The sequence below is a fragment of the Pocillopora damicornis genome, chromosome 2, assembly GCF_964200805.1.
Source record: "Pocillopora damicornis chromosome 2, jaPocDami1.2, whole genome shotgun sequence".
Classification (NCBI taxonomy): domain Eukaryota; kingdom Metazoa; phylum Cnidaria; class Anthozoa; order Scleractinia; family Pocilloporidae; genus Pocillopora; species Pocillopora damicornis.
In genome coordinates, this window is record NC_142671.1 from 16,797,307 (window position 1) to 16,819,449 (window position 22,143).

Sequence of the window (22,143 nt, forward strand, 5' to 3'; positions counted from 1 at the left end):
TTAAAGGCTTTTGCGTCGCAAACGTAAAACCACACAGGGGAGTCTATGTAGGCCTGTCTATGACCTTAACAACAGAGTCTAAAAAACGAAAGTCTATCATAGTTTTGCAGGTACTTATTCAAGAGACTGGGGAGAGGCGTATTGCGGCTCTGGGTGCTGTGCATGAGTCGTACGACTGTCATAAAATGCCTGGCTGGTATAGTGGAACAGTCGGTTACCACATAGACGAGGGCAAAATATTTGAAACTGGCTTCCATGAGCTGGGAAGAGAAGTCGAAGGTATGGGTTACTTTGACGATAGGTGTACGATATCTGCCACAAAGATCTGTTGGCGCTTGGAAACATAATCAAAGTCTTACCGTCCTTCTGAGGGCGACCAGTAATAATTCCAGTTGTGGCCAAAGTCTTTGAACGGATAATTTACGATCAGATTTATCGTTATTTAACTAACAACAACTTTCTCTCGTACCATCAATCTGGTTTTCGGTCTTTGCATTCCACGCTCACAGCACTTATCGAAGCTACAGATAGTTGGGCAATGGATATAGACCGTGGTCTTGTTAATGCCGTAGTGTTTTTAGACCTCAAAAAGGCATTTGATACAGTAGATCACGATATTTTGCTATGAAAATTGCAATACTATGGGATTTGTTGGACCAGTCATCAATGGTTTGCTTCTTATTTAGATAATCGAACACAGATTTGCCATGTAAATTCTTGTAAGTCAACTCCGAAATATCTAAGATGTGGTGTTCCCCAGGGAACAATTTTGGGACCCCTTCTGTTTTTAATATATATTAATGACTTACCACATTGTCTGACATATTCGGAACCCAGAATGTACGCAGATGATACCAGCCTGACGCTTGCCAGTACTGACTTTGATCATATAAATTATTGCCTTAATTACGACCTGAGTAATGTGTACGAATGGCTGAGTGCTAACAAGCTTACCCTAAATATGACAAAAACTGAGTTTATGCTTATTGCATCAAGGCAGAAGTTATCACAATTTACGGAAAGTCCCTCTCTTACTATAAACGAAATCGCAATAGAACAAGTAACCTCCGCTAAGTCCCTTGGAGTTTATGTCGATCAAAATATCAACTGGGAGTGTCATATTGAAAACATCTCTAAGAAGATAGCTTGTGCCATTGGTGCAATTAAACAAATTCGGCACCTCACTCCATTTAATGTTCTAATTAAAGTTTATAATAGCCTTGTTCAACCACATTTTGATTATTGTAATGTTGTGTGGGGAAACTGTAACAAGGGCCTTTCTGAAAAACTGCAAAGGCTTCAAAATCGGGCAGCTCGCATCCTAATGTCTGCGAGCTATGATAGTAATTTAGATGATTTGTTCCGGGCACTAGGGTGGCGAAGACTCTACTATCAAAGATTGGAACAAAAATCTATCTTAATGTTTAAAACTTTACATGGTATGACACCAGATTATCTGAGATCAAGATTTGTATATCGTGACAATATAAGTGCTTATCGTTTAAGGAATACGGAAAACAAATTAGTTCTTCCACAACCTCGAACTGATTATCTTAAGAGAAGTTTTTTGTACAGCGGAGCTCACTTGTGGAACGACTTACCCTTAGACCTAAGACAAGCGTCTTCACTGACCGATTTCAAATCTAAATTAAGTCGCCACAGTTTAAAGTAATATCTTAATTTTAAATAAATTTTAGACACGGCCTCCATGAAAAGCAGATTTTTTATTTGTTTCTTTTATTTGAATTGTTATTATTAGATTTTATTATAGTTAGGAAGATAGATATACCTTTATAGATAATTAACAACTGATGGAAATACCGTGTATAAATAAAGTTATCTTATCTTATCTTATCTTATCTTACCTTGCGACAGTAGGTTTCTGTTTTCCAAAGAAAAAGATTCAGAAGAAGATACTAAGAGGCTGGACGGAGGAAAACAAAGAAGATTTTCATCACCTCAGTAGTTGTTCGAGAACATTTATTCAGCTTAGTGCAATCTAAATTTGTGTGAATCCCTGTGCCTTTCTTAAAATTCCTCAAGTCTCGAATGAAGATAGCAGCAGAAGAGATTTTTTTATCTTATACTTAGATTAATATTTCTCTCGAATGTAAGCGCGAGGCGGGCACGAAGGGCGAGTCACACGCGAGGAGAGAAATTTACATCTGTGCAACTGATGCATATGTGATCCCGGTGAACAAAATGATCCTCAAGTTTGAACTGCAATGGACCCGGGACATTTCGAATTGATCGGTGCATAAGATCATATAGGGCGTATTTACGTAGACTATGGTTGGCGAAGTCCGTTATACCAGTCGAAAAAAAAAATCAGCCGCAGAACTCTGGGAGTGAGGTGCAGCGCGCTGACATCTTTTTTTTTTTCTCATTGGTTTTTTTTTTTTTTTTTTTACCTCCGAAGTGGACTTCGGCGTTTCTTTCACAGTCTGATACGTGTCAATTAGAGAGGAAAAAGAAAGGGCGCCTGTACACTTTTGAATAAATTGTTTATTTATTTCTTGGTCACCCATGGGAGTTAAAGGTTCCAGATTGGTTTTCTCTCTTAACTCATATGGGCTTAAATTTTTTTTCGTGGAGAGGTGTTGATCTTCATAATTTGCAATAGTAAACCTTGTAGAATGCGTTAAACTCATCAATCGTTGTCTCCTTGTCTAGGCTTCGCTTTATTTAAATTTATTTTTGAACTTGAAAATATCTGGTTTTATAAAAGATGAGGATGTTCTTTAGCATTTGCAAAGAGTAGTTTTATGAGAGGATGAATTGTACACGTTATTGCCTATGATCTATTGGAGGACAGACGCATAGAAGACCTATAAGTAGATTACTAGCAAGATCATCGAGGAGCCCTTCCGTTTACCCTGGAAGATAATGACAAGTTCCTTGGCCCCCACATCGCAAGTTTACCCCCTCCCCGACAAGTTTGCGACGACTAACACGAGTTTGTTCCCAAATGCTTTTAAAAGTCCTTTGCTCTTGGCTAAAAATATTCTTCGCAATCAAGTATGTTGTGTAAGTTCCGGAGGAAAGCCCCCTCGTTATCTTACAACATTGGAGATTTCACTGCCCTCAATGGATCACAATCTTACGCATATGCAAATGAAATGTTGGAAACAGAAAGATACCGATTCCTCTTCTATGCAAATAAACCTCCCAAAATTCAACAATTTACCCACGTGTGGCGTCGCTGAGAAAAAATACAGCCGGTATTCCAAAGATATCTTGTTTGCTCTTGTTTAATTTTGCCCTGTTCTCACCGCGCCTTCTTTCACAAGCTGCCGCCTAATTAAAAAAATTTTCATATCATGAAAACCTTCCCGATCCGACGAAGAAATATCTATTTTGTTAATTGTTTGATTAATTTGTTTTTCTTTACCAAATTTGTTTCTCATTACCAAAGTAAAACGTGATCAACTTGGATATTTTCTAAGGCTACGGCTTCCTAGGGAATAAATTTTTTTTAACCTAAAAAATAACAAAAGGGAAAAGAACTGCATTAAGAAAATATTTGTTGGTGAAAATAGTCGAAAGTACTCATTACAATGGATTTGTGGGATGAAGATCTGTGTTTGATGCAGTGTAGACCACCGACAAATAGCTCTGGAATCTTGGTTGCTATAGATTTTGAAAACGCATACGATTCTGTTACCCATGATTTTCTATTTGAAGTTTCGGAAAAATTTTAAGTTTGGATTGTATTTCAGGCAGTGGATAAGAACCTTTTATACAGATATGTCAAGATGTACTATGAATAACGGTTTCAATACAAATTTTCTTTTGTACAGAGCATAGGGTTCGTCGTGATCTCTCGCACCTTTGTTTTTTATCTTGGACCTGAGAATTCTCGCGTGTCAAGAATAAGAATTTAACTGCATTCGCTGCTGATATGACCTGTTTTTCAAATATATGCGTGCTCTTGTGTGCGTCTAGAGGCATATTTGAGAGTCTGGTGAACAATGTTTAAAAAAAAAAAAAAAATCTTGAAGGCTACTTATCTCTAGCATGTGAAGAATTCACTTCCGCAGTGAGGCCTGTTGCAAATTGACAAATCACCGTTGAAAATTTTTTGTGCGTGTGTGCGTTAATTTTTGTAGTCACTCATCGTAAACAGGTTGAGGAGAGAAAAGTAGACGCCAATCGATTCTTCGCCACAAGTGCTATTTTGTAGAACTCCATTCCAGCATATAATCCGTAAGGACTTTCAGCCGTCTTGCGCAGGAAGATAATGGCCAACCCTGGGAATAGGTAAGTAATGCTTGTCAACATTTTTATTGAATTATTATGTCGCAGTAAGTTCTCATTTGCGGCTAGCGTGATTTCTTGAACTTAGAAGAGATTGTTATTTGTGCGAAACATCTCAGATTACATGGGTTTCCCATCTGGAGTTGATTCGACTCAGCTCTGTTCTGTTATCGAACAGTAGACTCGAGGTGATGAATTGCGGAAAACTTTATGCAAATGCATTTTCACCGAGATTGACGTTGAAATGAGTTACAGCATAAGAAAGAAAACTTTGCTGAGGTCTTATTTTCTTTCAAAATTAATTCACTTAAAGAAATCCTGGCCTTAGTTCTGAGCGCGTCTTTTCTTTTGGTCCTGATTTGGCGAAGGCAGTTTTAAAGCATGTTTGAGCAACATTTCCGTTTTGCCCGTTACTCGTTTATGCACATTTTTCTTTGTTAAGAAACGAGAAACAATAACGACGCAGTTGATTTCCTTTCGGAGTGCCGCGGCTCTGTTTGCGGTCTTTGATCTGTTTCCTTTATTCACAGGCGCGTTACTTCCAAAATGCATCGCTTGTTATCTGACCGCTTTCTATGTAGAAGAGAACTCAATTTAGCGAGTTTTCCATTTTTAAAGCTTCGGCTTATGCCGTTAGGTGAGGTATTTTTTATTGAGAATTTGACTTATTTTTGGCCATGACTCTTTTGTCTGTTTCTCGTTCTTAAAGCGTCGTGAAGCATGAAGCTTATATCATTAATGCACTTCAAGTAAACAACAAAACATGCTCGAATGTACTTAAACATTATAATGTCATTTCGTGATTTACAGTCGAAGCTGCATTAAGCGGCGCCGTATTATGCGGTCATCCCGTATTAAGCGGTCAGTTGTCCCGAATTTGTTTTCCCATAAACAGTAACTTTTAATCCCAAAATCAAAGAAGTGAGATCAAAGTTGTACAATTAAAGAGCGAGATTCTGTGTATTAAGTGGTCAATTATGACATAAAGTGGCGTTGATTATCGATCTTTATAATAAACCTAATCCGTGGAACCTATATCAAGCGGTCACCTCGCCATTCCCCTTGTTGTTGTTCTGTAAAGCCTGGTTTTCACTTGCGACGCGAGCATAAGCGCAAGCGCAAATGAAGCATAACTGCTCTTATTTCACCGTGAAAACGGCCTCGGTGCACACATTAAGACAATCGCTTGCATAGGCGCAAGAATCAGAATTTTTCCCTTTTCTTGAACTAGTGCTTGTGCTTGTCGACGTTCGTTTTCTCTTTGTAAATTTAACTTATGCGTGCGTTTGTGCTCACGCTTGTGCTTGCTTCGCTAATGAAAACCAAGCTTTACGCCATTGGTAACTAGAATACCTGATTACTGATTCCACGGGGTAAATTTTGCTTTAGATCTAATGCACTAGAGGAAGTAGAGCTGTCAATAACTTCTAAAGAAGTACTGGTAGCAATTGACGAGGAGCCTGTGCCCACCGCGGTTGCGGTTGATGAGGATCAGGTCGAGGAGGAAATTCCAGCTGGTTTTGGTATGTATGATCACAGAGAGTCCTATAGGGATTCATAATAGCGTGCCTTGATTCATTATTGATCTACCTGTTAAAGAATTTTGTGGATACAGTCAGTTTGGTTTGTCTTGAATGCCACAGATAATAACTAAACGATTGGGTTGGGTTGGTGAGGAGGATAATCACCACAAGAAAAAAAAAAGGCCCCAGAAGTTTACTCGGTATGCAATTGACTCCCTTATAAAGCTTAAGTTAACGCCATTTTCAGCGGATCTGCACTGGACTTGGTTTTTGTGGTCAATGCACGCATTTTGACTTCTTATTGTCAATGTGTTGGACTAAGGACTAGAAAAAGCCTTGCACACCGTTTTTTTTTGTGACTGGAAAAAAAATGAATTATATCATATCATGTCTTCACAATACTCGTTTTCTATGCCTTGCGTTTCCAACTGGTTGAATTAGATTCTTTGTTTGAGTCAAAGCTCACCGGGAAAGTAATTTGCCATCTCTTCGTTAAGGAGTACGGTGACCAATGATTTCATTCTCATTTTTATTTCCGTAGAGGAAAAGCTCATTTCTACAAGCAACAACTGCACAGAATTATGTGATGAACTCAATTAACTCGGCGGCTGTTAGTGGCTGTTGCCGACGATCTCGCATGGTTTATCTCAAATAACTTGTTTTGCCTCCACTTCGGCAAATATAGTGCACAGTTTGACAACTGTTGCAATTCTTTTTCAGAATAAGCTTATTAGTAGCGATGTGGACAGCGTCTGTGTCTGTTCTCTGATAGATGATAAGAAAACTAATCAAAATGTGTGAACGACTAAGCGTATTCCTACTTATAGATAAACAATGGCGTCTAAATTTGGTTAAAAAACGAAAAAATAAACATCAGCGACATACTCATGCGTCTTTACCTCATGTGTTGCCTTTTTTTCGTTCTACCACATTTTGACATCACTTATGATGTACCTTTGTCTGAAAAAACACATGGCAAAATTTGTTATAAATTTCCTTTCTATCATCTATCTGTAGAACCAGAGGACGAGCATGGGGGTATTGATGCTTCTACTCAACAACTGCAACGTGAAAGTAAGTGGAAGAGGGCATCAAGAAAGACATAAACACAAGACGAAAATAAACAGACTCTTAAAACAATAGTGTAATTGTGTTACAAAGTCAACGTGCATTCATTTCGTCTATTCAAAGTCTTTTCCTTCCCTGAAGACTGTTCATCACATGAGAAACGAGGGCCACATTGAGAGGGTGGTGGAATTCAAACTTACTTCTTTTTCGGTGGTTGTTTAATTGAAAAATATCCATACTTGTGAATCGGCATTCTTGCGTGTCTGATTGTTTTATAGAAACAGAGAAGGATCTGGATGATGCTCTGCGTAAGGGTGATTTCGATGCGATTAATCAAACGTTGACTCCAAAAACCCTGGCAAGGTGTAAAACTAATTCCTTACTCAAATCTCTTCAGGTTGGTCTTGTAATTTTATATTTACCAATTTTACCGATATACTTTACTTTAGGCTGTTTCGCCAGACTAGGTGAAAAATGTAATCCTTATTCACTGTGGTTTTGTTTCACCACTCCATATGATTAGCTCGTCATACGCTTACCACTCTTTCAACTGATTAGCGCCAAAACTATAACCAGTCGTAACTTCTTCACTGTCCGAGAGTGTCCTTGTATCTTTATCACCCTTAAAGGATCACTGGCTTGCAGTTACATCTTGTTTTTGTTCTTACTGGTCATCGAGGTCTCTGTGTGCTAATTTACGACAGAAAATTTAAAAAACTCACCTACCATGTGCAACAATTAGAGGCTAACAAGAGATTAGAAACAATATCTTTGATTTTTACAAGCCATTTGATAAAGAAGATAACTTCATTTCTTTATAAACTTAGGTAAACAAAGCACTGCGAAATTTAGTACATGGTGCGAACCCGGAGAAAGACGATATAGAACAGCTAGAAAAATCTATAGGCGAGTTCGCAGCAGCCTTGATAGATCCTCTTAAAGCCGACGACGATACCAGAAATACATTTCAAAGTTGTTTTGATGATGTGGTGGACAAGGCAATTGACACAAAGCAGAAGAAGGTACTACATAAGTGATAAAAAAAGGTTTCTAATGAATAGTTTCTGATATCCTTCAGCCCTAAAGTTGATTTTAGTGCGAATGCTGTCGCCCATCTGATCACATAGGTGCCCTTACCTTTACATGCAGTGTAAGTAAGGAAAGAAGAAAGACACTTAACATTATTATATGCCTAGACTTTCAGTCAACAAAACGAGCACGAGGATCGATTCTATATTCGTTTCTTCAACCGCAGCGCACACATATGATCTTTGTATGTTTACAGCCATTATTCACCACTTCGAAGGTTTATTTGGATCCAACATAATAACCAGCTCTCAGTTGGCTTGTTAGGTAGAGCGCTGCACCAGTATCGCAGAGGTCATGGGTTCAAATCCCGTACGGGCCTGAATTTTTTTTTTCAGTCCTTATTTCAACTAATAGTTCAGTGGTGTTCATAACCGCGAGGATCTATTCTATATTCGAGCACTGTGATTGGTTGATTCTTGGTCACGTGCCCTTGATTAAATTCAAATGTATCCCGACCGGGATACAATTGCGCAGTTGTTGCTCGCGCGCCGAATACAACAGCATGTTTTTGCCACATGATTGTTTAAAGGAAAGTCTAAATATGTAACAAAGCACTTAATATATGGTCCCTCGGGAAACTAGTTTGTTTTGTTTTCCCTCGAGTCCTGATGTTTCCCGAGACTTCAAAACTAACTGTTTCCCGAGGGACTTTACATTAAGCGAATAATGCTCCCACCAAACACCACCAGTGAAAGCTTCCTCGCCGGTGTGATATTACAAAGGGGAAAAGATACTTTTAAGATTTATGCACACAATATTACGATATACTTGGTGCCAATCAAATGTACAGGACGTCATTTTGGAGTGTCTCTCTACTTTATGTTCAAAGAGGCAATTAATCAATTTCCAGTGAAAGAAACTATATTCTAGTGAATCTACTAAATGATGTGAGGCCAAACTGAATGATTTAAAGACACTGAACACACCCACAGCTCGACGCCATCGCCAATCCAGCCTGAAATTATTTTCTACCTTAAATTGTCTTAATTTTTCTTCTAAAAAATCTTTCACACCCTTGCTTTAGCAGTTCTCTTCTGTTGTAGATCACAGATGACGTAAAAATGTGGTAAGAACAAAATGGTGGCACATGATGCGTGGTCGGGTGTGTCACTGATATGTCGCTAGAATTGTTTTGAATTTAATGAAGCCAAAATTTGTTCATGCTGACGTCTCCTCTGAGATTCTCCTCTGATAAGTAATAAGCATGAACCAATTCAAATTCAACTTATTGTGTAAAACAAATTATCCACGAATTTTTTCGCAGTTCATCTTTCACCCAGTGGTGTATAACTTGCTTAACTCCAGATGGTACCGCTCCTTTTTTCACGTAAGAAAAGAATCATGGCGGACACCTAAACGCTGGGGATACTTTTTTCTCAACCTCTGGACGGTGTTTGACATCTTCTTTTTTCCCTTTCTCTTTGCCATTTTCTTCGTCGTGCATTTGGTAAAACGGGCCTTGAGGAGGAAAAGAGGTTTGTAATATCGTTTTGTTAGCATTCGTTAAAGTAGTTGACATGGTACAGTAGATGGTAACGCGTTTTTAGTAAGCTCTCAGGTATTCCGAAGGTTTGGGCCTGGAGAGGGTGAGGGGTGGGGCGCGGAAGGTGATGGCTTTTCTGTAGTTTATTTCTAACTCTAGCAAACTGAGTCCTCTCAATTGAAAAAAATGCAGAAGTCCTTAGTAAGGCTATGCGCGAAGCGCGGGTCACGCATTTTTCTTCCCTGGCACGTGAAACGCGCACCATGCTTGCCTCGTGCTTACAAAAAAACTAAGCCTGTTTTGCAGGCTACATCGTTCAAGGAGCGTTTACAGGCCTGGTATTTGTTCCCACCTGATCATAACAGTCTTAAGAATGGTTGAGATTGCTAAGTCTTGAGATTAGATACAAGGAGCTACTGGAGAGTTGTTGTGGTGCATGGTATCAGTTGTTGGATGTTTCCTTTATCGATCAGTGGTTTAATCCGCTTTCCTTGATCATTTTTCAGAAACTAAAATATGTTTTATTTTGACGCTGGGCAAAGATACCTCAGAAGAAGAATTTGATCTGGTTAAAGGGACGATAAACTACATTGTTCGTGAATATGGCTGCCACTCTGCCAAATACTGTGTTGTTTTACATAAAGACCACGAAAGAATCGGTAACATCAACTTTAAAGAGAGGTGCACTACTGAGGCTGCACTTCGAGTGAGGATTAACGCGTTAGAGCTGCCAAGCTCTGCCAGTTCACTCGTTGAAGATCTTGTGGCCACCCAAAGTGTTTTCATGGACCAAACACTTGGGAAGGAGGCCAAAAAGGTGAGGTATATGTGCGCGCAACCGTTTTCCGGAGCGCTGTCAAGTTTTGCCTCTTAACTTGTTTCCATGGGCTCATTTTGCAGTCATGGGCTCATTTTGCAGTCATGGGCTGGTTATCAGACCTTGGTAAGTTATTCCTACCAATTCATATTCATAATGTTGATTTAATTTGACGACCACACGCTACAGTTGATTTATGTTTAAATCATAAATACAAATCATGTTTTAGTTAGTGTCATGGCTCATGGGCCGGCCTCTTGCATTTGCCTTCTTGCTGAAGAACTCAGGCTTTCCCCTCTCGCTTCAAGCTTTTAAACTCGCTGTTACGCCGAATAATCAAGCTTTCATTCTCTTTCTCTGTCAGATATCAGCAAGAGAAAAACATGTCCCACTATTTTCCTTAGGTATCAGTAAATAGTAATAACCTTTACAAGATTGCTATTGGCTCGTAATCTTCCCGTCTTTCTTGAGAACTATTGCGTAAAACTCCTCGGAAATTTTGTTCAGGACCTCTGGTACGTCTATTTTGAGAAATTTGTCTTTTAAGTCCCAAAACTTCCAGACTTTTAGCCGGATGTTTGTGCTTTTTGAGGTATCTTTGTTGTGAGTATTCTCCTGTAAACTCTGAACTAAAACGTGGTTACTTTCCAATAACCTGTCCGCCATTTTGTTCTGCTGTGCTTTCGCGACTTTCTTGACAATCGATTTAATTTCAACTTTCTGCAATCCATTTCACTTTTTGCATTCAGTTTCAACTCTCTGCACAGTTTGGGTTAATTGACGCCTTCTCAGCCAATGAGCATGCTGAAATTTTTGCATTACATGTACATAACAGCTACAGTTATTAGTTGTGTGAACAGATTAATTAAACGGCGAAATAAACAAAACCATCAATAACTTATGCAATAGATCCAGTAGTTAAGATACTTACAAGCACATCAGCAATATTCACTGCGAATCCAATCATTGTCGTTTTTCACTGAAAAAAATTCAAGCATCTCTTTCATAAGAAGGCTGGTGTAGTTTCAAGATTGGTAAGTTTGGGCTCATATTTGATAAAACTTGTAAATTTGGTTTTGAGAACCAAAGGGATAAATATCACCTTTTTTTAATTTTATGTTTACATTAGGTGGTCGTGCTCTTTCTTAATTACTCGTTACACAAGGTTATGGCTGACACCGAAAGACCACCGCCCTTAGTAGAGGAGATACAGGGTATGCAAGTTAACATCTTTCCCGTCGGTATCGGGGAGAACGCCAAATTATCAGAGTTAAATAAGATGGCAAGTAAAGGTAGCACAGCACGCCACTTTGGAGAATACGAGTCACCCGAGACGTTGGGGACAGCTGTCATACAAGGTAACCTGGGGAGGTTTAAAGTTATGATTTTAAAAAACCCTTCTTAGAACGATTATTCTCCCATTTGGTTTGGGAAAAAATAAGAAAGTATTGCATGCAGTTGTTACAGTTCGAATTGAGGAAGGTTTTAAACGGTGCTATATTCAAAAAAGCTTTAACTTTTCTCCCCACTGCTCGGAGGTGTAACTGGCTTTATAATTGATATGTTTTACTTTCTTACAGGTATCGAGGGAAAGAACATCTATGGTGAGGACGGGCTATTTTTGTTAGCTAGATTTCCAAAGACCGTTAAACTTTTTTTTTCTGATGATTTTTGCTAAAACGTCAGTGCTTTCAGAGTTTTCTTTTGATGGTCTCCATTCTATGCTAGCGTCTCAATCATTGTCCTACCGAGTACAACTATGATTACTATGATGTCTTCCAGAGAAATACAAGGATTACTTTACGACTCCTTATTTCATCTTTTTCCGCGACACGCTGAGCTATCTCACCCTCCTTGGTCTTCACTTCGCCATTTGCCTGTTCCCTTCATCTGTTGCCTTCAGTCGACTAGAATGGGCCATTTTAGTTTTCTTCTTGGGACGCGTTGTGATGGAGGTGGATCAGTTTATTAGTGTTAAGGAGGCTGGAATGAAAGCACAAAAGCTGTGGAGGAGGAAGAGGGGTGGTTCCAGCTACCAAGTACGTTCACATGAGGGTCACCAAGAGACAGATGAGGCAGAAGAAGACAATATCCTGCGAAAGAAGCTTAGTAATTATTTCAGGTATTTCAGATTTTTTTTGTCCGTTTTCTAGTGACAATAGTAGATTCTCATTCATATGGGAGTATGATCAGCTAGGAAGGATGGGGAAAAAGAGTTTACAGCTTGAAGAAGGTAACAAAATGAGCCACTGTTCTCAGCTTAGGTGCACTGGTCATTTTTTGAGGGCTACACCATCAATCATGAGGTGACATTGTTCACTGTCTTTGTTCATCGCTAGAAATCGGTGTTTATTGTTTTAGTACATCAGTAGTTAGCTCGTACCCATTGTAACAACAAATAGTGGTACATGCAAGAACTGATTATCTTGCTTCATAATTGTGCAAGGTCTAGCTGTTCACGGATTACATTAAATATATAATGGTCTTCTAGTACTGATATCTACTACTTTTTTAGTGACCGTTGGAATGTGCTTGACTTCATCATTCTTGTTTTCTACCTGATTACCTTCATACTACGCATAATTACATGGAGGAACTCCACGGACGTGTCAGACAACAGACTCTTGGCTGTGTCAGAGTATTTCTATGGATTTATCGCCATGTTTCTCACACTGAGAGCCTTTGGTCAAGTTATAGAGGGCGTGCGGGGAGTGGGTGCAATACAAATCGCTTTGTTCTTTGTTATCTGGGATGTAATGGCGATATTTTGGCAGTTTTTGGCAATTATTCTGGCATTTTCTCTGGCTATGACCAAGATATATGTTGCTGAGAAGGCCTCTACCTTAGGAAAAGATTCCGCGGAGGATTTGTGAGTACATGTTGCGATTTTTCTCAATCATCGAAACCGTGAACGACAGATTCTAAATTGTTGGGTCTCTTCATTTGTTACTCTTTTTAGTGATGGGGTGGAAGAGCTTTCCTTTAACGTTATGGAGGGAAACCTCATGTCTGTCTAGGCACCCACTGTAGGAAACAGTAGGCCATGGGAAGCCTAACAGGAGAGTAAAACTACTCAGATCAGAATATGAAACGTTGCATGAAAGACCAATTTTTTACAGTCTTTATGAATATTCACGCAGGAAATTTCAGAAACAGGCCTCAATAAATAAGTCAGTGCGTAGCTCAACCACTACACAAAAGGTTTAAGATCAAATTATGATAGCCTGTAACCCATTAACTATAATCATCGCTGGGTCAGTCGAAGTCATAAATTGTGAGGTCAGTGAGTTGCTATACTCTGACTTTTGGTGCTTCTGGAAGTACCAAAATTTATGGGTCCAGGAATTTTAGTTAACAGTTTCTCTGGAGCAACACAACCGTGTAAAATAAAATTCGGAGGGAGGAGGAATGGTGGTGATGTAACTTTGACAATTCATGTTGGTTAAACCGTAAACTGTGGCAACGGTTTCCTTAACCATTCATTTTCTTCTATCATTTTTAGGGCATGCAGTGATTCCGGGCTAATTTGGTAAGAGTAAAACTGTTGTGTTTTTTTTCTACTCTAATTTTAACTTTGTACTCTGATGTCTGAAATATACCAGGTTACACGAAATTTTTGCTGTACTTGAATTATTTAAAAACCTTTCAAGCGTGAAATTCTATACCTGAGGCGTCGGAAAAGTGAATTAAGGTCTCCCGAGAGGAAAAAAAGGGGAAAAAACCATACTGATGTGTTAAAATAAGTACTGTTGTTCAACCACGAGCTTTACCAGCTTCATCATAAAAATTTACAGGGAAGACGCTCTTTCCTTTCATGGCAGCAGATTTACTAGAACAAGAAGCAGAGCTGCGAGTGAAGAAACCCTCTTTGCTCCCCATCCCTCTCGCGGCTTCCCTTCCAGTTAATTAACGCTACTTCGCCAACTAATTATAAACCTGTTGAAAGGCCAGCCCAGCTATTAGTTTACCTTCTTAAGAGGTACCTTACGGTTTCTCCTTCTGGAAAAATCCAGACTTTAACGTTGCTATTTCTTTTGACTAGTGATATCCCTCAGGTTTAAGGTTATCTTGTAATATTTTAGATACCAACACGTAAATGTGTTGATGTTTGACTTAATGGAGCTGACCAGGAATCTTGAGAACAAATTTTGTAATCGATGATCCATCTATGAGCAGTGACATGATGGCCTCTAGGACACAGACGTTTAAAAACATTTATTGCGGTCATGACGATCTCAATTTAAAAAATTGAGTGGTTTTTGCTCTAACTCGTTGCTTACGTTCTTCAGTTGGTGGAACATAGCGACACACCTTGGTTGGTCTTTACTGGGTTTAGCTGACCTGGATAGGTTGAATTCCGTCGACAATCCTTCCGTTTCCCTTGTTCATGTGCTGTACAGCTTCTTCTTAATCCTGGCAGTTGTTCTTCTCGTGAACATGATGATTGCGTTGCTCTCCAATACCTATCAGCAGGTTCAGGTACTAAACAGTCTCTCAGCCTTCGCTGATGGATAGTAATTCTGTTCATAATCCAGAGTTAAGAAAATATGAGAAGTTCTCGACTGTAAACTTGGTGGAACTTTTTTTGGCGTTAGATATAAAATATATTTTCTGCAAAGTTCAAAAGATTCTATGATTATCTGTAATTGTACTTTTGGCCAACTGACGCTTTAGACGAAAATGATGGTGAATATTGTCCCGTGGGTATGATATATCAAAAATATTCTTCCGCTATAGGAGTGTCGCCTGTTGTCTTTATTAACTGGTACTTCCTTGGAAGCTGTTAATTTCTTCTCATTCCTCTATTATCAGGATAATTCACTGCAGGAGTGGTCTTTCAAGAGAGCCATTACTGTAAGAACTTACAGCACCTATCACCCGATACCAGTGCCCTTCAACCTTTTGTCTGTCCCCCTGATAATACTCTGGAACCTATGTTGGCGCGACACTCCTGCTTCGCGCGAGGGCGGACGGGTAAGCTGCGGCCTTGCCAATTAGTTCTGTGAGTTTTAACAAGCTGCTGTTGTTTAAAGTTATCGTTCACGTCTGCTCAGTGATTTTACTTTACTTTCGATGTGGCCTTCTTTGATTCGACAGAGAGTAGCTCTGAATAAAGTGGTGAAGAAACTAGAAAGGATGTACTTCGGGAAATACGGTTATGAATTTCCCCTCACAGGTGAGTGATGTGCTAGATTGGTAGATAGCCCCAGAAATCTATGATATGGTCATAAAAAAGAATATGGCGCAAAGAGATGTTTTTCTACTAAACCTTGCTTTGCTATGATCAAAGCAATAGTTCTAAAGAAGTTTATAACATGACGGACAAGAAATAAAAAAATCACAAATGAAGAATTCCAGTAATGATAATCTATTTATAACGAGGCGTATCGTAATGATTTTGCTGACTAGATTCAGAAGAGGCCAATTTAATATTTGGTTCCTTGCTTTGTTTTAGAGGGGAAAAAGATAGATCACTTGGTGCAAGAAAATGAGGGAGGACGAAAATTGGCCAATCAGATAGTTCGGCAAGTATTCCGACCGCGTGGAAACAAGGAGGAAAAACTTGCGTCTGGTCACAGAGTGAGTGTGGTCCACATTCACATGTTAATTAAACAGGAAGTTTCCCTACCATATACTATGGATCTTGCTCCATCAGGATACACCTTTTTAACCATTTTAATTTGCATTTTAACCTTTTCCCTCGCACAAAAATTTAAATGTACGATTGAGAAAATCTTTCAAGAAACGTTCTGCTGTAGTTTCCTTGTTCCCTTGAAAAAAAACCGAACTTGTTTTGTAGTGACATAGAAAAGCTGATCTCAAATGCTTCACCGGGAAGTACAAAAAAGTCAACAAAATTTTCTCTCGACGCGCGATACGAAAATTAATGGGAGGGTTATAGCTTGAATAAAACCCCTTCTAGCTTGCTGGTATGTCGGCTGACAATGTCCCTGATTGAGAGATTGTCTTTAAGTTTTCAAATTTCTCCTTGAAGCTTTGGTTCTTGGCCAAATATTCATTTTTGGACAATGTCTCAGCCGCAGACATTTTCAGGTGACATACCAGCCGCCTGAAGGGGTCCCTTGTGTTACTGAAGTTTTGTTCGATTGTCATTTTAAGGCGTGGTATGATTCGCCGGGAATTGCTGTCGATGGCTGTCTCCTAACTTACATGGGACCTAATTTCTGCAACATATGCAAAAGTGGAAATCGTAAGAACATTCACAGTGCCAAGTTCAAGTCTCCCTTTACACCAGAGACACCAAGATTCGAGGTGTGCTTTTGATTTATAGAAAATTATTTGCAAACAAAAAATTTAATTCATATACTTCCTGCTTCATGATAGATTCTCTGAAGATGCAACATAATTACATTGCCTTTTTACCCTCTTCTCTTAAATAACCTCCCTCTTGTTGGCGCTGGTATTCTTTTCTATTTTGTAGCACTACAGATACTAATGTTTTTAAGAATGAACTTAAAGGTGCCAGGAAGACCAGACCGGTTCCTGAAAAACATCTTTATGTTCCTCTTGTGGTATCCTATTTTCACCTTTGCTTTCATGGTAACGTGTCAACATGGATCTCGTTTGGGCACTTAACCCTGTAACACCTAAGAGTGACTATGATGTAATTTTTCCTCACATTGTTATCCCTGAGTCGAACATTAGGGTCACATGGATAAAGTAAATGATCACCAACCGAAAAAGCTCTTCATTGTTTAAATAATTCTTCCTTATCAGCACAATTGTATAGAGTACAGCATGGAGAATATTCATAATGATGTTAGGGTATGAAAGGTTAAATTTATCTCCTTGCTCCACTTCGTTGAGGTGCATTTCAGGGTCAAGTTATAAGGCCTTAGATGGCCACCTTTGAATAGCGTGATGGTGCCTTCATTCAGCCGAAATTCCTTTTTGGATTAATCGTTTATATTTATATTATTATTGTCGTTATTATTATTGCTTTGTAATCATCATCATTATTGCAGTTGTTATTATGGCTGCTTTTGTTGTTTATATGATCATTATTTCGGATGTTGGTTGTTTATATTATCACTAACATCGTCTTTATTGTCGTTATTATTTTGCTTTGGTCTAAGAAACTAGTATTCCCTCGGTCTCATGAGCAAAAAAACTCATTTGCATACTGAAACAAAAATTAAAAACATGGGACTTATGGCAACCGTAACAACAAAGTCTAAAAAAAAGAGTCCGTCATTGTTTTGCAGGTACTTATTCAGGAGACTGGAGAGAGACGTATTGCGGCACTGGGTGCTGTGCATGAGTCGTACGACTGTCACAAAATGCCTGGCTGGGATAGTGGAACAGTCGGTTACCACGTAGACGATGGTAAAATATTTGAAACCGGCTTCCATGAGCTGGGAAGAGAAGTCGAAGGTATGGGTTACTCTGACGATAGGTGTACGATATCTGCCACAAGGATCTGTTGGCGTTTGGAAACATAATCAAAGTCTTACCGTCCTTCTGAGGGCGACCTTACGACAGTAGGTTTCTGTTTTCCAAAAGAAAAAGATTCAGAAATTTTCGTTTGTAAACGTTGTAGGGATCACTTTAAAATCGTTATAGACTCCTCGAGATGATTATTCTGACGTGCATGAGATAAATGGGAAATGTATTGTAGCTGTATGACCAAGATAGAATGTTGAACGTAGTTGCTGTAAAATCCATGTGCCTAGAGTGTGAAACTGAAAAAACCCTGAATCCTTCGATCGTGGGGGGTTCCAACCCTCACCTTCTGCTTGCCGATCAAATGGTCTACAGAGAACTCATTTAAGGCCAAAGAAAAACGAGATTCATATCAACAAATGCTTGACGCTGCTAGGATCATTTATATCGTCAACACTTCTTGTATAAATACAGTGAGGGAGATTAAACTTTGTCTTCGAATGAACGAGGAGGTAGGTCATTGATCAAGACCGAACAAAAAGGAAAAAAGTCCAATTTCACATCCTAGTGTTACACGGTTGGTTGCCTCATGTACTTATTTAATGTTTTCTGTTGATAACTTAGGAGCTATGGCTTACCGCGGTGATCTCATCGCATGTGAAGTTGATTTTAGTGGAGTCCTCGAGGGCAAAGTCTCTGTGTTGTTCTTCTTGAATGGTAGAGAAGTAGTGCGTTCTTCAGTGGAGTATACAGAGGGAAATAAACTATTTCCTTTCGTTTCATTGGGATCTGAAGGCATTACAGTGCTCACCAAGGTATGTTCGAAAGAAGGAGGGCGGAGCGGGGAGCGGGGAGCGGGAAGGGGGAGGGGGGAGCAGGGAGGGGGAGGGAGAGGGTAATGGGCTAGAAATTGAATCTATAAATGGTTTGGTTTCATGCTAACATATCACGCCTCGGCACACTCCTCCTGTTACAATCAAGGGATTGGTCATGAGACCAAATTAGAAGCATGTGGCGAGGAAGAACTTTGTCGTATCCAGTGTTGAAAAGACCGCTAAAATTTTGTTCAAGTTTGAGTAATTTAAATGTTTGCGAACATTTACAAACTATCCAACCTTTTTACCAAAAGGCTGTGCCCTGAATGCTCTGAATGATCTCTGCAGCATATCTGTATTCCACAATTGTGAAAATTAGAGCCTATAGTTGACAATTTTTGATCATCGCTGTCCTAAAATTTCGTCTTTTTTTATTTTTTAATTGGAGACGTTTGACTTTTGCACGTTTTAGATGTGCCATCCCGACAGAGACCAGTTCAGTAGAGTGACAAATGAAGACCTTCAGAAGGAAATTGGAGATCTGTGACGTGATTTTCAGGATCAACTCGACAAGCAAAGGAAGATGTTAATGTCAGAAATGAGAGATTTAGTACTGCGTTTGAAGGAAGTAAAGGATAAAGAAGAACAAGAAGAAGATACTAAGAGGCTGGACGGAGGAAAACAAAGAAGATTTTCATCTCCTCAGTAGTTGTTCGAGAACATTTATTCAGCTTGGGTGCAATCTAAATTTGTGTGAATCCCTGTACCTTTCTTAAACTTCCTCTAGTCTCGAATGAAGATAGCAGCAGAAGAGATTTTTTTTATCTAATACTAGATTAATATTTTTATCGAATGTAAGCGCGGGGCGGTCACAAAGGGCGAGTCACACGCAAGGAGAGAAATTTACATCTGTGCAACTGATGCATATGTGATCCCGGTGAACAAAATGATCCCCAAGTATGCACTGCAATGAACCCGGGACTTTTCGAATTGATCGGCGCATAAGATCATATAGGGGGTATTTACGTAGACTATAGTTGGCGAGGTCCGTTATACCAGTCGAAGAAAAAATCAGCCGCAGAACTCTGGGAGTGAGGTGCAGCGCGCTGACATCTTAATTATTATTTTTTTTCTCATTGTTTTCTCTTTTATCCCCATAATGGACTCCGGTGTATCTGTCACAGTCTGATACGTGTCAATTAGAAAAAAAAAGGAAAAAGGAAGAGCGCATGTACACTTTTGAATAAATTGTCTTGATGCTGTAAGGAGAAATTATCTCTTGGTCACCCATAGGAATTAAAGGTTCCACATTGGTTTCCTCTCTTACCTGATATTTCTTGGAATAAATGGGCTTAAATAGGTTTTTTTTCGTGGAGAAGTGTTGGTCTTCATAATTTGCATTAGTAAACCTTGTAAAATGTGTCAATCAATCTTGTCTTTTTGTCTAGGTTTAGCCTAAAGCTAACGCCTGATGTAAGTGGAAAGTTGCCTGTAATTGTATTACATAGTAACTCTTTGATGGCGTACAAACTCCCAAGAAAATAAAAGTCTTGACTGACCAGGATATTTTTGAAGATAGAGTTGTTTGAAGAGTATGGTTGACAACTCATTTTCGCAGGTGGAACTAAAGATGCTGGTAAATTAGGAATGAGTTGTTAAACAACAGGAAAATGCAAACCCACGCAATTTTATTGAAAAAAACTTTCAATAATGTCACGTGAACGTTATATAAAGCAACAATAATCACTAGTGAGTTTCAAATTTCCAAAAAACATAAATAATTTTGTAAGCAATTATAAATATCTAATTTGAAGAGATACTCTTTCGCTAAGTCTGACTCAGCAACATTTAGTTAGCTTTTATGAATATTTTAATATAGAAGGTAGCCAGAAAGTAAAAATAAGTTGGACTGGCCGTTGTTGTTCATATTTTTTCTTGGCAAATGGTGAAAAGAATTAGGAGCAAATTGCGACAATTACTCTCTTCGTTTTGTAGCAGCATACATAAAATAGCTTAATTGCTCATACTTTTGTTCCACAGTCATATCCAGCATGTCTAGATTTATACTTTTGCGTATCAGACACTTGTTCCCTTTGTAGCCGTTTTTGCGACGTCATGCAACTGATGCACGTTGCGTGACATCCAAGAAAAGGCTGCGAGATATACCGGTACTCGGCAGTTTCATCGAATCATTCACGAAAGTATTATGTGGATACCTAGTTCAACTTTATTTTCGAACTTGAAAAATATTTAGCTTTGTAAAAGATGAGGAGGTTACTTAGTATTTGCAAAGAGTAATTTTGTGAGAGGATGAACTGTTCACGCATTCAGACTGGTTCTCGCCTATGATCTATTGGAGGACAGACGCGTAGAAGATCTATGAGCAGATTATTAGCAAGATCATCTGGGAGCCCTTCCGTTTACCCTGGAAGATGATAACCGGTTCCTAGTCCCCCACATTGCAAGTTTACCCCCTCCTCGACGAGTTCGCGACGACTAGCACGAGTTTGCTCCCAAATGCTTTTTAAAAATCCTTCACTCTTGGCAAAAAATATTCTTCGTGATCAGGCATGTTGTGTAAGAATTGGAGGAAAGACCCCATGTTATCCCACAACACTGGAGATTTCACTACCTTCAATGGATCACAATCTTCCGCGTATGCTAAGGAAATGTTGAAAACAGAAAGATACCGATTCCTCTTTTATGCCAAGAAACCTTCCAAAATTCAACAATTTACCCACGTGCAGCGTCACTGAGAAAAAATAAGACGAATATTCCAAAAATATCTTATTTGCTCTTATTTAATTTTGCCCTGTTCTCACCGCGCCTTCTTTCACAAGTTTCAGCCCAAGTAACTAGCCCAATTCAAATCAAATATTCATATCATATAACTGAGTCATGACAGCTGTTCTGACTACTTGTACGTACTACCGAAAAAACGTGATTAACTTGGCTATTTTCTAAGACTACGGCTTCCTGGGGAATAAAATTTTTTTCAACCTAGAAAATAACAAAAAGGAAAAGAGCTGCATTAAGAATATATTCGTTAATGAAAATAGTCGGAGAACAAAACCAACGGAAATACTGACGGAATTCGAAAACTTCTATTCTAAACTTTACAAGGAAAATTCACTTACTTTGGGTGATTCTATGAATAACTTTCTTAATGGAGCGGACAATGGTAAACAGTGGTTATCTAAAAAACTTAATCGAGTTGAATCGTTCATGCAAAACAAAACACCAGGAAATGATGGCCCAACTTCCGAATTTACTTTCCTTTTTAGAATATTTGGAAAATCATTTCATTAAATATTTACACTTCTCCCAAGTTCATGGTCAACTCTGTTCTTCTCAGAGACGAGTATTGGTGATTATTTTGGGAAACAAGATTAGAATAAACGTTTCATCCAAAATTGGTGCCCTATCTCACCAACAAATGTTTTAGAAGCCTTGCTAAGAGGCTCGAACCGTTTCTCTCCGAAATTATTCATCACAACCAAAATGGATTTGTGAGATGAAGATCTGTATTTGATGCAGTGTGGACCACCGAGGAAAGTTTGGAAATGAAAAAATAACACTATAATCTTGGTTGAAAGAAAAAAAAAAAGCATATGATTCTTTTGCCCATGATTTTCTATTTAAAATTTGGAAAAAATTTAACTTTGGACCGTATTTAAAGCAGTAGAT

General features: G+C 38.9%; 1 protein-coding gene across 2 annotated transcripts; it reads left to right on the top strand.

Moving 5' to 3' along the window:
* The first annotated feature begins 4,008 nt into the window (after positions 1-4,008).
* LOC113681324 (uncharacterized) lies at positions 4,009-20,370 on the top strand. 2 transcript variants are annotated; one of them, XM_089197238.1, is made up of 20 exons: positions 4,009-4,260; positions 5,647-5,780; positions 6,798-6,854; positions 7,127-7,245; positions 7,676-7,870; positions 9,202-9,412; positions 9,927-10,237; positions 11,367-11,595; positions 11,818-11,841; positions 12,020-12,359; positions 12,753-13,106; positions 13,740-13,766; positions 14,527-14,716; positions 15,050-15,211; positions 15,335-15,413; positions 15,693-15,817; positions 16,358-16,510; positions 17,464-17,632; positions 18,266-18,456; positions 18,929-20,370. In XM_089197238.1, the coding sequence occupies exons 1-20, from the start codon at positions 4,241-4,243 to the stop codon at positions 19,001-19,003; spliced, it is 3,165 nt and encodes a 1,054-aa protein (XP_089053364.1). In that variant the 5' UTR covers positions 4,009-4,240; the 3' UTR covers positions 19,004-20,370. The 2 variants fall into 2 exon arrangements, with proteins under 2 accessions (XP_089053364.1, XP_089053365.1); XM_089197239.1 differs by lacking the exon at positions 15,050-15,211 and having other exon boundaries at positions 4,029-4,260.
* Positions 20,371-22,143: the final 1,773 nt, after the last annotated feature.

Bases quoted from the DNA above. Each gene is read 5' to 3' on its own strand.
- LOC113681324 (XM_089197238.1), top strand. From the start codon at position 4,241: ATGGCCAACCCTGGGAATAG. The intron at 7,871-9,201 runs GTACTACATAAG...ATTTTTTCGCAG, and splicing joins TTGACACAAAGCAGAAGAAG to TTCATCTTTCACCCAGTGGT. The intron at 15,414-15,692 runs GTGAGTGATGTG...GCTTTGTTTTAG, and splicing joins TTATGAATTTCCCCTCACAG to AGGGGAAAAAGATAGATCAC.